This window comes from Cordyceps fumosorosea, assembly GCF_001636725.1.
Source record: "Cordyceps fumosorosea ARSEF 2679 chromosome Unknown scaffold_15, whole genome shotgun sequence".
NCBI classification, from domain to species: domain Eukaryota; kingdom Fungi; phylum Ascomycota; class Sordariomycetes; order Hypocreales; family Cordycipitaceae; genus Cordyceps; species Cordyceps fumosorosea.
The window spans coordinates 222,465-237,536 of NW_017387315.1; the positions used below are offsets into that span (position 1 = coordinate 222,465).

The 15,072-nt window shown below is 52.6% G+C and overlaps 3 protein-coding genes across 3 annotated transcripts; 1 reads left to right on the forward strand and 2 right to left on the reverse strand.

Moving 5' to 3' along the window:
* Nucleotides 1–1,145: 1,145 nt before the first annotated feature.
* Nucleotides 1,146–2,168, reverse strand: ISF_06004 (RAS small monomeric GTPase; the record flags this gene model as incomplete). The annotated part of the gene is made up of 8 exons (XM_018849608.1): nt 1,146–1,324; nt 1,375–1,632; nt 1,683–1,711; nt 1,761–1,783; nt 1,832–1,911; nt 1,968–1,994; nt 2,061–2,092; nt 2,143–2,168. The coding sequence occupies 8 exons, from the start codon at nt 2,166–2,168 to the stop codon at nt 1,146–1,148; spliced, it is 654 nt and encodes a 217-aa protein (XP_018703106.1).
* Nucleotides 2,169–6,636: 4,468 nt separating this feature from the next.
* ISF_06005 (hypothetical protein) lies at nt 6,637–7,608 on the reverse strand (the record flags this gene model as incomplete). The annotated part of the gene is made up of 1 exon (XM_018849609.1): nt 6,637–7,608. One exon carries the CDS (start codon nt 7,606–7,608, stop codon nt 6,637–6,639), a length of 972 nt encoding a protein of 323 aa, XP_018703107.1.
* A 3,474-nt stretch (nt 7,609–11,082) lies between these two features.
* ISF_06006 (Pyridine nucleotide-disulfide oxidoreductase, FAD/NAD(P)-binding domain protein) lies at nt 11,083–15,030 on the forward strand (the record flags this gene model as incomplete). Its single annotated transcript, XM_018849610.1, has 4 exons — nt 11,083–11,797; nt 13,084–13,569; nt 13,625–14,733; nt 14,872–15,030. 4 exons carry the CDS (start codon nt 11,083–11,085, stop codon nt 15,028–15,030), a joined length of 2,469 nt encoding a protein of 822 aa, XP_018703108.1.
* Nucleotides 15,031–15,072: the final 42 nt, after the last annotated feature.

Sequence of the window (15,072 nt, forward strand, 5' to 3'; positions counted from 1 at the left end):
GCACCCAGGTGTCTTCTTCTACCGACGTCATAGTTCCTGCGGATTTAAACCCATAAAGATTATTTAGACTATTCAAACATCTAAAAGCACAGTCTGGTTTTCCAGTATCCTTGTTTAGGCATAATACTTGGCTTACACCACGTCGACTGCCCTGGGTGTGCCCATGACCTCCCGCAGCTGGAAAATTAACCGAAATTCGTTCATGGCTTGCAGTTCGCCTATGGGGCCCTCCTTCATTATTCTTGGCAGCGCTGCTCCTTATTTGTGAGGGTGCTTTGTACGTGGAATATACTGATCTGCCAGGGGATGCTCTACCCTTGCCCCTCTCACCTTAGCTGGGGGCATGTTGCATTCAACAAACTCCCTTCACTGAGACCATTGCATCTGACGCAGCTTTTTCCGATTCTTGCACGTCAACGCATGCCTCTCACGCATCTTTATTACCTGGTCATACCGCCAAACTGTCAAGAACGGGTGCTCCTGCACCCACGTGCCTCAGACGTCACCCACCCTCCGGTAATCGAGAACTCTTTGGCTCACCGAGGTCCTGCAGATGAGCCACTTTGGCAACGTGATCCCGGGGGAGCATGTCCAGGAACGAGATTGATTATATGAAATGTGTAGGAAATTGATAAGACGATATGTTGATGGCTGCTGACATCGGAAGTGCGTAGGTTGTTTGCTGCGACATCCCTCTTACCTTTCAACCAGTGAATTGACGAAGAGGTAGATTCATCAACGACGGCACGCGAAATACAAATGACTATTATATAAGTTTTGAAGGCGATCCAGAGATTCTAAAACAAACAATAAGCTCTAAGATGTAGTAACACCCGTAAGCCGCCCATGTCCTTAGATAACCGTCCCATGTTGGAAATAAGCTCAGATGCCCGTGAATAGGTGTGTCGAGTGTCCGCGCCATATTTTATTAGCGTCCTACTAAGAATATCTAAAAAGAAAAGAGTAAAAAAGACAAAGAGCAGCATTGCTTCCTGCTGCCCTGTCAGGGTATGTTGCAATGGGATGGATAAATTGAGTGTAGTCGTGGGAAGAAGCCTGCTCTTCAAATCATAGAAAATGAGTGTACCTGCTCGGGGGGCGGGCACAATTGCTGTTGTTCATTGATGCCAGTCCAAAAGTGGCTTTTATAGAATTACGCAGCGTGGCTGGCCATTCTCACGGAAACGCAGTCTATGGCGTCGTTTTTGCCCACTCTTGGTAGTGTCGAACTTGAAGCCGTCGTCTGCGTCCGCCGCGCCAAGATAGTCGTCGTCTTTGCGGAGCATCTGTCGGGATAAATCAATGAATACTTCGTCAACGTTGGCTGACGCTTGTTAGCAATGACTTTCGCAACGGTGGCATGCAAATACGTACTACGAGTCCTAGCACTCGCTTCATAGTAAGGTGCGCCCCAACGCTGTGATATCGAGAAGCCTTTGGCGCGCGGCACTGCCCTGCTGTCTTCCAAATCTGCTTTGTTACCAACGATTACCATGGGAATATTTTCGTCATCTTTAATCCGAATAATTTCTTCCCGAAGGCCCGCGAGTTCGCTCAGCGAAGATGGTGACGTGATGCTGAAAACTAGGAGAAAGCCCTGACCCGTCTTCATGTACAAGTCGCGCATTGCAACTGCAACACTTGTTAGTCGAGAATTGTATAACGATTGAGTAACCGCGTACCAAACTGCTCGGTGCCGGCGGTGTCCAGACTAGCCAGGTCAGTATGGATGGCATGGCGATGTTAACAACGGTTCTCACATTTCTAGGACCACTTGACGACCCTGTAGAGAGGTTAGTACAGATAGTGTGAAAGTTGGAAGCATACATACGTCGACTTGTATCTGAGTGCGGTATGAATCTTCAATGGTTGGATCGTAGCTTTCAATCCATTCGTTGTGTACAAATTGGGCTGTAAGTGTGTCAGTCCCATTGCTCCTCGTGGATATTCACAGAACATCAGCATACCAGTCAAGCAGCTCTTTCCAACCCCGCCTAAACACATCAATCAGCCTAAGGTGTACAATGCAGTGTTGTGCGCGATATGAGGGTGGTACAAACCGGCGCCCAGGACCACGACATGAAGCTCTCGGCTGCGAGAGTATTAGCCACAATCCTGAAGAGAGTGTGATGGGTCGAATACTTTGAGGAGTAATTGAATCGCCCCATCGCGATTGAAGCGTCTGGGCGACGATTTATGAGGGTAGTGGTGGTTGCCGGGAAAATGAGTGAGGAAGCGTGTTGATAAGAGGGCCGACAATGGGCGGCAAGCGGCAGGGTGAGCGCAGATCGGGCAGCTGGTGAAGGCGACGGAACCCGAATATACGACGAGTCTGCGTGATTGGCAGGGCGGAGACGGCACAGGGATCCCGGATGAAAAGGGCGTCAACCGAATGTGCGCGAGCTGTCCGAAAATCTGAATCAATCAATAACTGGAAAGCAAAGGTGCAGGAGCTGTCGTTTTTGAGGGGCGGTGTGAGGGAGGTGGATGTGGGTGTATGTAGGTAGTAGACTGGTCTTGCTGGCCGTCGGTGGTTGTCGGCCGAGATGATGCAAGGACGTTGGCGAACTGTTTTGAGCAAAAGTATTCCCCTTTTCGCGTTGAAACGATTGAGCTGCAGCTGCGCGTAAGAAGCCCGTCGAATTTATTAATAAATGGACAGACGATTGGAAGCATACGTTTTGTGCGTGGGTGAGAAAATGTGGCCAAAGCTGGCAACCCGGTATGTTGTCGTCAGCGCAAGACGCTAGAGATGTGGGTTGATGAAGTTTTTGACGTCGAGCTGTGTCTCTTTTAATTTTTTTTGTCCCCTTCTTCCGTTCCAGGAGAGGTACCAGTGTACCAGACAGAGGAGTCGAGGAGATGAGGAACAGGAGAATCCACAAGCCGGGGCCTTGCACCCCAAAAATCTTGGGGTCGAAGCGGCGCCTAGTAGCGAGGACGAAACTAGGAAGTATTGGTCAAATCACTGCAAGGAATAGTTGAACCACCCGGATTGGCCTGTACAAGTGCCCGTTGCTTGAATGGTTGAGCCAGGTAGCTGGCCCGAAGCTGGAGCTGGCTGGAAGCTTGCTCCAAGAAGCAGTAGTGCGGTGGGGGTGAAAGGGGGGTGGCTTTCGAGCAGGAGTGGAACAAGTTCGTTGTCGATTCTATTGAAAGAAGATGAAAGACGAGCATCAAGGTGTTTGCATCGAGTTTTTCCCAGTGTTGTGTCTATCAGGCTGGCACTGGGCCGAGTTTTTGGTGGCGGCGCGCCGTTGGCGGGTAAAGTGGGAGGGAGTCAAGCGAGACACGGTGAGCTCGGCTGCTGGGTTGCGATGAAATAAAACAGAGTAAGTGGTTGAGGAGGCGTGAGTGCTTCTTTCGGTACCATAGACGACTGGAAGTAGAAAGCAAAGTCCGGGTAGCTTTTGATAGGAGAGGGAGATGAAATCGGAGAAAGCGGGATCCAGAGCGGCGACAAGAAAACGGGTGTCGTGGTGATTTGGTAATTGATGTTGGCAGTACTGGAGAGTTACTTGCGGGTTGGCGGGCTGTTGGTTGCGGCGGATGTACTGGGCAGGTAGATGCGCGGTTTGCACTTGGCAGCCAGGCAGCGGGTGTTTGTTTGTCGGTACTAATACATACGGTAGGCAAGGTATGTACATAATTCGTAGGTAAGGCACCAATACCAATTACTGACCGACAGGCCAAGCAAGCATGCGCTGCAGTTCCAACAAACTCAAAATCAAGAATAAATGAATGGAAATGGAAGCACAGATAATAACAAGACGCCCTCTAGCTGAGACGCGAGGCTTGCTCTTTTGGAAATAAGTGGTTAGCGGGGCGTCCTAATTTCACAAAGTGTACGGATACTTCGTGCGGATACGGGTATCAACAAGGTACATATGTACATATGTAGGTACATAGGTAGCACAGTAACGTTAGGTAGCAGACGAGTTAGGCCACGACTGCGATTCTACCCCGTTGCAAGGTACATGTTTCGTGTCGTTTTATTATTGCAAAGCATATCCCCTGCTTGTTTCTGTTTGCCGAGTAAGAACGAGTACTGGGCCGTCAATTCTCTCAACGTGTATTGGTCCTCGCATCGGGACCACACCCGCGCTGCCTCTTGGGCACCAATGGTTCTCTCGGATCGGCAGAACAGGAAAGAAAAGAAAAAAAAAACTCAATCCCGGTGGCGGCATCGTCTCATGTCCAAAGTAAAAAAGCCTCGATATGCAGGGAAGACAAGAAGCGCCGAGCAGTCGGGTTGCCCGTCCCGGCCCCTGCTCCGCGGCCCCGAGTGGTCAAGCCCAGTTACTACAAAAGGGAAGTTGATGTGTCCATCATTAAGCCATTGGTAAGAGGGATTAATAACCCTTGTCAAGTTTTCTCTTTGCTTTCTTCACCAGTATGTGTCCTCTGAGGTTTCTCTCTCGTTCCCTCTCTCTTTTTACCTTTTTTGTTTCCGCGCCGTCGCCGTCTTGTTTCATACCTTGCGTCTCCAAATCTATACTAGGAGCAGGGCTCCTATATCGCGACCCAACAACCCCATATTATCCATTGGGCTGTCACTTGTTTTCTATTAGACAAAGGATTCATGCGTTTCGTCTCCAGCTTTAACCTGCGGGTATGTATATTAAACACCACATGGACTCAGGGTTCATAGTTGCAGCTGTCTATTTTGCAGGGCGAATCCGCTGCAACTAATAACTAGTGTCATGACAGTTCACCGAACTTTCTGCCTCCCTCCCTCCGCGCCCCGTTGGCCCTGCATCTGGCGCCGTCGGTTGGTTTCTGTATGCATGCCATCAAATGGCACGTTATGTTGCCCTGGGCTCATAAATAACCGGTTGCCTTCCGTTCTGGTCCCAACTAGGCTTGTCCACAGACCAGCCTTGTTTACTATTCAACCGATATGTACGAGATATTGTAATCATAAAGTGTGCGAGAAAATGCTTGCTGCCCAATCACCAGCTTGAGCTCTTGACCCTATAATCGCCTAACGTCGCAACAATAATTATTATCCACAGGGGAAGCTTGGTGCGTGCACACCCTGTCCTTGGACTTTTCAAATCCGAGCGGCCAAACCTCCCAATGTCTTACCTAGTACCATCTGTCGCCGTCCTCCACGTTGCCGTTTTCTTGTGAAACATTTCCGTCTCCCACCTCCAGGTGCCAAGATCTGCCCTCTTCATCTCCGCTCTCGGGCCCAATGCAATGCGAACAAGCAAAGCAGCCTGTGGAGAGACGGACTCTGTTGGCTTTGAGAAACTCCACCAAACTCCAGTCGTCAAAGTTCTGATTACACATAGCTGCTTGTACCTGCAGCTCCTGATCGAAAGTGATTTCTCGCAGGGCCAGCCAGTAGCATCTATGTAAGTCGAACGTTGGGTGGAGGGCGACAGCTGAACTGATACTATTTGGGACCTGGCATGATTTTGTCAGGATACATCTTTGCGCCTTGCTTCTGCCTGCAACCATGATGCCACATTGAGCCACATGACATAATTAAGTCTCGTCTGTAATTAATTCAACATGTCTTCAATGAGCCCCGCATACACGAGAGACAGTCGGCAACCCGAACAGTAACTAGCATGCACATGAATCCGGGCTACTCAATTGGTCTCGTGAAATCCCAATTGAATCAACGCCAGCGGGAGCACCAGTAACTAACACATTGCAGAGGAAAACAGGCAAGGCCACAAAAGAGTAGCGCCACCATCGCGTTGTCCCATTCAATCGAACGCAACTGGGGCGCAGACTACATATGTACATCCACTATGAAGCCCCCGCACCCACTGTGGATGATTGATGGGTACTTTATCTTTTCAGCTACTTTTTGTCTTGCCTGTAAAGCCTCCTCATGACCCAAACATCAGAGAAACAAACTCGGCAGAAAGCACCGTTATCTGCCTTGTTGTAAGACATGGCTACCCTGTCCTTGATGAAGTGCTGCCTCGAGCCAATGGAGCTGTAAGCGTGGTGTCAGAGTCTAAGATAACACATACAGTCTGTCACGAGATAGGCGGCTGATACCCTGACTGCTAGGTTCTACTTCATGGTCGTAGAGTCCAGGGTCCCCGGCTTTACAGGTGCTACCTTCCTATTTTCTTCGCTAGAAAGAAGTTGGGCTGAAAATTGCAGCCCGATACAGCATTGACGACTGCTTCCTTTGGCCAAAGCCGGATTACGGTGGCTGGCCCACACGCATGAAAGCACTGGCCAGTAGCCTCGGAAACAAAAGATGTAACCTATAGGAAAAGCTGGAGACCGGCTGTTATTAGCCTGTCCAAAGGGTAATACTGATCGTCTTATAATGAACGGCTGTGAACATGTTGGCAACGAACTTGATGGGGTGAGCAATTAACGAGTACAGGTTGACACCTGATGTGATGTATGGATGATGTGGCGTGAATGACTGAATAACTATGACCCATGGACAAGCTTGCACAATAAAGAAGTAATCAATACTTCCCGACAAAGAAAAACAAAAAAATGCCGAATTTTCAGGATATTCAAAAGGAACGCTTCAAATGCTGGAGGTTGGGCGCGACCGTCCGCCATTCGCGACGCTGCCTCGTAACTCGACGATGAATCTGAAAATCAAAGCCTAGCGCCTCATATACCCTTTCAAGCGCAATTCTCAGAGCGCTAATCATCATCGTCATCATCGAACACTTTGAACTTTACCAGGGCCACGACGACACCAATAATTGCTGCAACGATAACCGTCGTGGCAAGCGTGCCGATGAGCCATTTGCGTCTGTTCCTGCGTCGATTTCTATCATCCAGCCTAGCTTGGTCAGGGTCGTACTCCTTGTAGCCGCGCTCGAGCGCAGATGAGGCGTTGCTGCGATTCGCGACGTGGCCAATCGCGTTCTGGTACACCGGAAACGTCGTCATGGGAATCGTTTCCTGCTGCTGCTGGGCACGACTTGATGCTGACGGCGGGGAGTTGAATATCTCGTGCCCCGCATAAGAATCGTCGTTCCCAGAATAGGACGGCGAGGCGGGTTGCGTCTGTGGCGGGCGATGCCGAGGAGCTGCACTGCTGTCCCCTGTTCCAGGTTGGTACGGTGGCGGCGGCAGTTCGGAGCCCGTGGGCTGCGGCAACACGACACCCGACGGCCTGCCGGCAGAAGAAGACGGGGCGCCTCTTGTCCATTGGGACTGTACCGAAGGTGCGCTATCGAGGCGTTTGGGGCAAGGCAGTGGATGGCTTTGGGAGGATCCGGGGGGTGGCGTAGTAGAGTATGCTGTGCTTGGCCGATAATTTGATTCGGGATATGCGGCATTGTCGATGACATCAGAAGCAGGCACTGTTGATATGCCGACAGCTGGCGAGTACCCTCCACCTGGTCCGAAATTCGAAGTCTGATAGGCAACCTCATGGATATGCCCTGATGGCGGATAAGGCTTCGAGTCTTGCCCAAGAGCGTTGGACTGTGACGACGAGGCACCTGGCGGTGGGGGTGTATATCCCATGCCGGGCTGATGATCCGACTCTGGATAGGCAGCATTGTGCAAGTCGTGTGATGGATGGCTGCTCAACTGATCACCCGTAACCTGAGGATCCATCTGGTAGTATGAGCGGCCATTGGTATTCGAGCTGGGGTAATCCATGTTGGATAGATATTTGGTATCGCGATCTGGCGCCGAGGAATAATAGTTGAGACTTTTGTGCCGACCGCGAGCAAACTGTAGTGCTATGCCGCTTTGCCGACGAGCGAAAGATTATTCTCGAGTTCTGAATCCCGAATTTGTAGAGACTTTGCGCTTGTCGTCGGGCATGAGCATGCAGGGTTTCCTCCAAGGCGCGGAAGTAGAACACAGAGGGACGCGATAATGTAAAAGGAGGAATCTGAGAAATTTGTCCAAAAAAAAGGAGACGGATTGATTATATGGCGAAGATGTGCGTCCAATGCGCCAGGTGCTGTCGCAATCTGACGTGTGGAAGTAAGAATGCAACGCTGCTGCGTGGGGAAGGGAAGCAGTTTGCCGTGGGACGAGAACCACGCCAATCGCAAACAGTTCCGCGAACGTTCGAAGTGGTAAAATTTGCAATTGACCGTACTCGTCCGTACTCCTCAGCTTTCTGATGGGTGAGTTTGAGAGCGATATCCTCGATTGACGAGCATCCGGAAAATATATCGCACACAAAGGAAATCGGTGGTGGCTGTACGGGCGGCGCAGGCCTGCCATGTCAGCGCGACCCCGGCCTCCGCCGGGCTCACACACCGCAGAAGACCATAATAATAATAAGCCACCAACAGCCAGCTGGCCTGCATGCGGCTGTATGGGCCGCCCTTGTATTGCAACTCTGCAATGCTCAGCCCGCAATGGAAGAGGTGAAGCTGCCAAGGTGAGCGAGAGCCAGGCCCAGTCCAATCAAATCGGGGGATGTGCGTAGCCGAAAGCCGCTCTGGCTTGGCCGGCCGACAGGCTTGGATTTCAGTTTGAACGGCTGGCAGCCTTCTGTTTGCTTGCCAGCTGTCAGGCAAAGCGGCAAAGCGGCAAACGGCCGGTCACGATTCTTGTCCCTACTACGTTTTCTTTCCTCATGAAGTTTCACTTGTTCACCATCATCACCTCCTCCTCGTCTACTGAATTTTCTCTTCATCGATGCCAATCGTACCCAATTCCGAACCATCCAAGCCAACACCGCAATTAGCGCCATCCTCCGCCAGGGTCTCCTCGTCTGACACACCATCTCGAATCCCGTTTTTGGTGCCCTGCCCAAGCTTACTGTATCCAATGTTACAATACTCCGAGGAGATTGACGACAGTCCACCTTGCGCCCAGCTCAGCCCCTTGCCCCCGTATTTCGCCGTCATTGCGTCTTTCCTGCTCCGATGCAGGATGGGTCTTCGTCCCAGCCACTGCCGACACCACTGATCTCTCCCGCAATCAGGTCAGGGGAACACGACACAATGTTGCCACAAATGCTGGATTCCCGAATGTTTAGCGCTCTCCTCCACGTGGCAGTAGAGAACATCTACTACCAAAACACTCGCAATATCTAAATCGGGCCCAACCCTAGATGGCAAATCGCTATGGAATGCTATTCTTCCGACTGCTGTTTTCGAAGCCGTCCTCTCCACCTTCGCACACGAGCCTGCCGTCTTGCCCCTTACGTCGTTACATTAAGCCTCACAAGGTTGACTTAGGATAGCTGAAAATCAAAGCACAACTGTGCCGAAGATGCCCATAAAGGAAAATGAAAATGAAAATGGAAACGCAGAAAGTTCAGCACGTCTACCGCATACTCTTGAGTATCTGAGCCTGAGAGGGGCTTGTCTGGACGGGTCTCTTTCAGGTCCAAGGCCGGCTCGGATTCTCGTGGAATCGAACATGGCAAACGTCCTGACTGTCCTTGAACCCAGCTGTATGCTACGTTGCAAAGCAAGCAAGTGAATTATCTTAGCTAATGGTCACCCGCAGCGCCCCGCATGGGTCTGCTGCAAGAGTTGCCCAGCCTTACTTGAAGGTGGGCTGGCTGTCAAGGGTGCTTGCGATATTCAAGCTCCTTCTAGAGGGATTTCCTACCGAGTACTTAAAATCGAAGCAACGGAGAATGGATCCCGCGTCTGTCATCGGGGTTATTGGCGTCGTCACCCAAATCACACAGGCAATTTATACCTATGGCGACGCCGTCAAGGACTGCAAATCGGAAGTCGCGCAGCTGCGATGCGAGCTGTTCGGCATGCATGCTGCTTTAACACAGATGGACCAAGACTTGAAACTGGCTCATGGGAGTAGCAGCACGTACTCTGTTGTTTCGCCCAACTTACACTCTCCGCAATGCCAAGAAATGCTCAACGAGACGCGTCGGGTTCTCGAGAAGCTTGCGAACACTCTCACGACTGGTTCATCGAGGCCCGAGCGCCTAACAAAACAACTGTTATGGCCATTGAAACGGCCTCAAGTCCAGGCCCTGGCTAAACACTTGGAGCGACTCAAGACATTTTTTATCCTCACGGTGACACAGGATAGTCTACAGGCCGCGCAAGATATCCAGTACTCTGTTGATGAGATTTCTAAAACCGTCCAGGAGGTTTTGCAAAAGCAGGATGAGGATTCTGTGTATTTGGATGCTATGAACTGGCTTGCACCGTACGATCCGAACAGGGCCCATGCGACGGCTTCGTCTTCTCGTCTAACAGGCACAAATTCCTGGTTCTTGGACGAGATCTTCCAAGACTGGGTCGCAGGAGCGGGCTCGGTTCTTTGGCTCAATGGAAAACCAGGCTCTGGAAAAACATGCCTCATATCTGCTTGTGCCGACAGGTAGGCTACTACTATTCGCAATTCGCCCCTCTTGGGATACTTGTCTGATCGCGCCTTTGCAGACTAGTACAGACAAACTGCGTTGTTTCCTACTTTTACTGCTCTTACAATGATTTATCATCACAGGAGCCACGAAACATACTTGGTTCGCTCATCGCTCAGCTCTGCCTGCAGCGCGCGACCGCACGCCATATCGCCCTTGAGGCTTATCAAGAGTCCAAAGCACGCAACAGCTTGCACGAGATATGCCAAATCCCGGTGCTTATTTCACTGATGAAAAGGATCATGCCTAAACTATCCACTCAGGCTTTCTTCTTCGTCGATGCCGCGGATGAGTGTGGGGATAGTCTACGTACTGCGCTGGAAGCGCTCTTCCAACTCGTCAACGGCACCGCACGGCGCGCCAGGCTCATGATTTCAAGCACCGAAAATGTGACGCCGACAATTCGAGAAAGCATATCATCACACAACATATCTGCAAGTGAAGTCAACCTGGGTATCGCCAGGGTTAGCAGCGACATTAACGCATACATAACGGCCCGATTTGCGCGAGAGTCCAGACTGAAGCAACTGCGACATGATTTAAGGATATCACTCATTGAAAAGCTACAGTCCCAGCACCAAGGGTCCTTTAGGTGGACAAGTTGCACAATCGACGAACTCTTACGCCGTGCTACGCCAAGGGCCATCAAGACTGCCTTAGACGGGGTCGCCTCCACGCTGGGAGACATCTACATGGAAATTCTTCGAAATATTCCCAGCGACATGGTGGGATTTGCTAAGTCCATGCTGCAGTATTTAGTGTCGGCCATGCGACCACTGACTCTCGATGAGCTCGGCGAAGTAGCATCCCTCGTTTTCACCAGTGACTTTGAGGAAGATGACCGTCTCATCGAACCAGAGGCTATCGTGTACTCGTTGCATAGCCTAGTTCATTGTGATGCTAGTAACCAACGCATCGAGCTCGCGCACTCGTCTGTCCGCACCTTTCTCACTAACCCCGAATTGTCCGGAGCATTCTACACTGACCCGGCAGTCGCAAACGCCACCATCTCGAAGGCCTGCCTTTACTACCTCGCGTTACCGCCGTTTCAGCAAACTTGCCCTGATGAGGCGGCACTCGGGGCGCGCAAGCGGGCCTGGCCGTTCTTTGAGTACGCTGCGTGCTTCTGGACACGACATGCACGCGCCATGGTGTCACCGCTGTCTGACAATGACAAGCAGTTCCTGGCCCTCTTTGCCAGCTTTGCCGATTCTGCCGGTCACTTCTCGGCGTGGTATCAGTGCGTCTACCCCCAAGGGGGACCAAGCATCTGGAACACGCAGCCGCTATACATGTGCGCCCGCGAGGGACTTGCTGGACCACTTCAGGTACTCCTGGTCCGATGTAGTCGTGAAGAGCTTGAGCAACGTGGTGGCGCACGCGGGTCCACAGCCCTACACGTCGCGGCTACCTACGGTGAGGTTGAGGCTGTACGGCTTTTGCTGGCCGCTGGTGCAGACCCCAACGAGCGCAACGCGGTGGGTGAGAGTGGCATTCAATGGGCAGCCTTCTGGAGCCATGGCGAGACGGTTCGAGTGCTTCTCGAGGCAGGCGCATCGCCGGATTTACTCAACTATGATGCCAACTCGGGGATATATGACCACATGCTGCTGCATTGCCAAACTTCAATCCCAAGGCATACCGGCACAGAAGGCGATAGTGGTTTTGATCTGAGGGAACTCCGTTCACGGCTTGGAAGTTATTCAAAGCTATAACTTTCCTATAAGGCTTTACTGACATCCACCGGCGAGGCTTGGAATCGCGCCGCTGGTAAAGCCACAATGGCGTGGAAGTTACATGGCGTCGAGAGAAGTAACGCTTTGTTTCTTATCGAGCGCTTCGCAGCCTGAATTGTGCTCCGAATTTCAGCGCATTGAACGAGGTTTCCTCGTGGATTGATACTCGGTGTGGCAATACATATCACTTCACCAGTCAGCCTGTTCACCAAACTTTGACTACCACAAACGTCACCAGAACAGGCTCGCCTAGTATCTATATGGTGTGTACCGACGTTACCGAAGTTTCGCCCAGTTTATTCCCAGTTTGTCTTTGCGACCAAATCTCTACTGTTGTCGCGCCAGACAGCCGCGCCCTTCCCCATCCCCTCAAGACATTCATAAACTGCAGCTCGAACAGATGCATTTAAGACAATGCGTTTGCGTGGAACGCTATACAACAAGGCGTCATTCATACAACTAGGCCCGTTGATATCTGCGGCACTTAGTTCACAAGCCACGCCAACCTTGTTGGAAACTCGACCAGTCAGGAAAAGCTGGGGCCAAGCCTCCAACGATATCTCGAAAAATTTGAACGAGGCCAAGTCTCGTGTTACTATTGTTTGCGATGATCCCCGCCTTTCAAAGACTGGGTTCCTTTTTTAGGACTGGCGCCGGCAATGTTGGCCCATCGAGCTAGCGAAGCCAAAACGGGAACGAGGTGTGCACCATCATCAGCCTTGTTATAACAACGGGCGAACTCGGACAGTCTTTATAACTGCTGCCGAGCGCTTCTCAGGTAAGGCTTTGACCGGCGACCCGCTTGTACGAAGCTCAAACGTGGCTTGGTGAGTGTATCATGATGATCGTTCTGGCCCTAGTTCTTTGAAGCATGCTGTGGTCACTGCTATATAAGTCCCCGGAGCATTGCCATGAGTTATGTCTTTGTTCTACACCATTACCATTTACACTAAAGCAAAAAAATGGTAGAAGGATTTTCTCAAGCTCCGCCTCGTACGGCGTTGCCAAACCTCACACTTCACAAGTCTACAGTCCGCGAGGACATCGACCCGATCGCAGTCGCCAAGACATGGCTGGCCAACCTTGTCACGAGCGTCGCTGCGAAAAACGACGCCGCCTTTTCTTCTCTCTTCTTCGAGGAGTCCTGGTGGCGCGACTCTGTTGGCTTCTCATGGACTATCACCTCTAAGAACGGTCCGGAGGCCATTTCTAAGCTCATCCTGGGCTCCGAAGCACATTTTGAGAATGCCAGTGTCATCTCCGCCGAGCCAGCGCTAGCGCCGCAGCTCGTGGACATGGGCCCGATGACTATTGTGCAGTTTGGCTACGCATTCACAACCCAGTACGGGCATGGCCGGGGCATCGTCCGCCTAGGCAACAGCGATGGGCTGGACAACTGGAGGGCATGGACTGCCTCGTCGCAGCTCGACAGCCTTCGCGAGAAGCCCGTCAACAGTGGGGTCAACGGAGTGGCTACGCCTAGCTCTAACGACTATCAAGTCTTGATTGTTGGCGCAGGTAAAGTTAACTCTCAGTCACGCACATAGACCTCTGTCTCATGACTTGTAACTAGGGCAATCCGGTGCTATGCTCAGCGCATGGCTTGGCAAGCTCGGCGTCCGCCACCTCGTCGTCGACAAGGCCACTCGTCCCGGCGATGCCTGGCGCGACCGTTACGCCTGCATCAAGGCGCACACACCAAGCTACGGCGATCACTTTGCGCTCCTTAACTTCCCCGAATCATTTCCCACATGGCCGGCGCGCGACGAGATTGCCGACTGGATCGACCACTATAGCGCCACTATGGGCCTGTCCATGCTCTCCGGCGCCGCCGTCACCGGGATCCGGCGCGACGCCGTTGGCAGGCGGTACTCCGTCGACGTTTCCCTCCACAATGGCGCTGAAAAGCGCACCTACACGACCACACACGTCGTCCTTGCCACGGGCGTCTACCCGGCCATCCCCGTCGAGCCCGCGCTGCCCGGCCGCGACACCTTCCGGGGGCAAACCTACCACACCGCCGCGCACACCTCCGCCGGCACTGTGGCGGACCTCGCGGCCAAGGACGTCATCATCGTCGGCTCCGGCACCAGCGCGCACGACGTCGCGCAGGACTTTGTCGCGCACGGCGCGCGCAGCGTCACCATGGTGCAGCGTAGCCGCATTTGGGCCGCGTCCACGTCCACCGTGGAGCAGTTCATCTTCTCAGCGTGGGCCGAACCCGGCCTCGACACCGACGCCGCCGACCTCCTCGGCACGTCGATGCCGCTGGCCGTCGTGTTGACGCTCGCCGCCGGAGCCGCGCCCGCCATGGCCGACAACGACCGCGCGCTCCTGGACGGCCTCGAGGCCGCCGGCATGCGCCTCGCCCGCGGCGACGACGGCGTCAGCCTCCTCGACTACCAGGCCGTTAAAATTGCCGGCTTCTACATCGACCAGGGCGCCGGCGCCATGATCGTTGACGGCCGCATCCGCGTGCGCTACTGCGCCGGCGGCGTGCAGACCTTTGACGATGGTGGCGTCATCCTCGCGGACGGCACGGCGCTCCGTGCAGATGTCGTTGTCTTGGCGACGGGGTACAAGAAGATGACGGCGACCATGGAAGAGCTCCTGGGCAAGGAGTTGGCGAGCAAGGCGACTGATCCATGTAATGGCTTAGACGCAGAGTCAGAACGCGCTGGTGTAAGTCTACCCATTTTCCTCTTTCAAGAAATGCCCCCGTCCCTTCTTCTTTTTGTTCAAAACAATTCCTTCTCCTTTTTTGGCTCCCCTTATAATATGTCTGTACACCAAGAATATTGAACTAACAATGGCGGACAGCTCACGCGGCCAACCGGTGTGCCTGGCCTCTGGTATATGGCTGGTAGCTTCATGATGTGCCGGCAACTGTCCCGCCTCCTCGCGCTGCAAATCGCTGCCGTGGAGCGCGGCATTAACAGGACGCACTTTGCCAGTGCCTCCGCCTGTAGTCCGCTCTAGAACGAACACTTGTTACTGCTGCTCGGTCGATTGTATTACGAG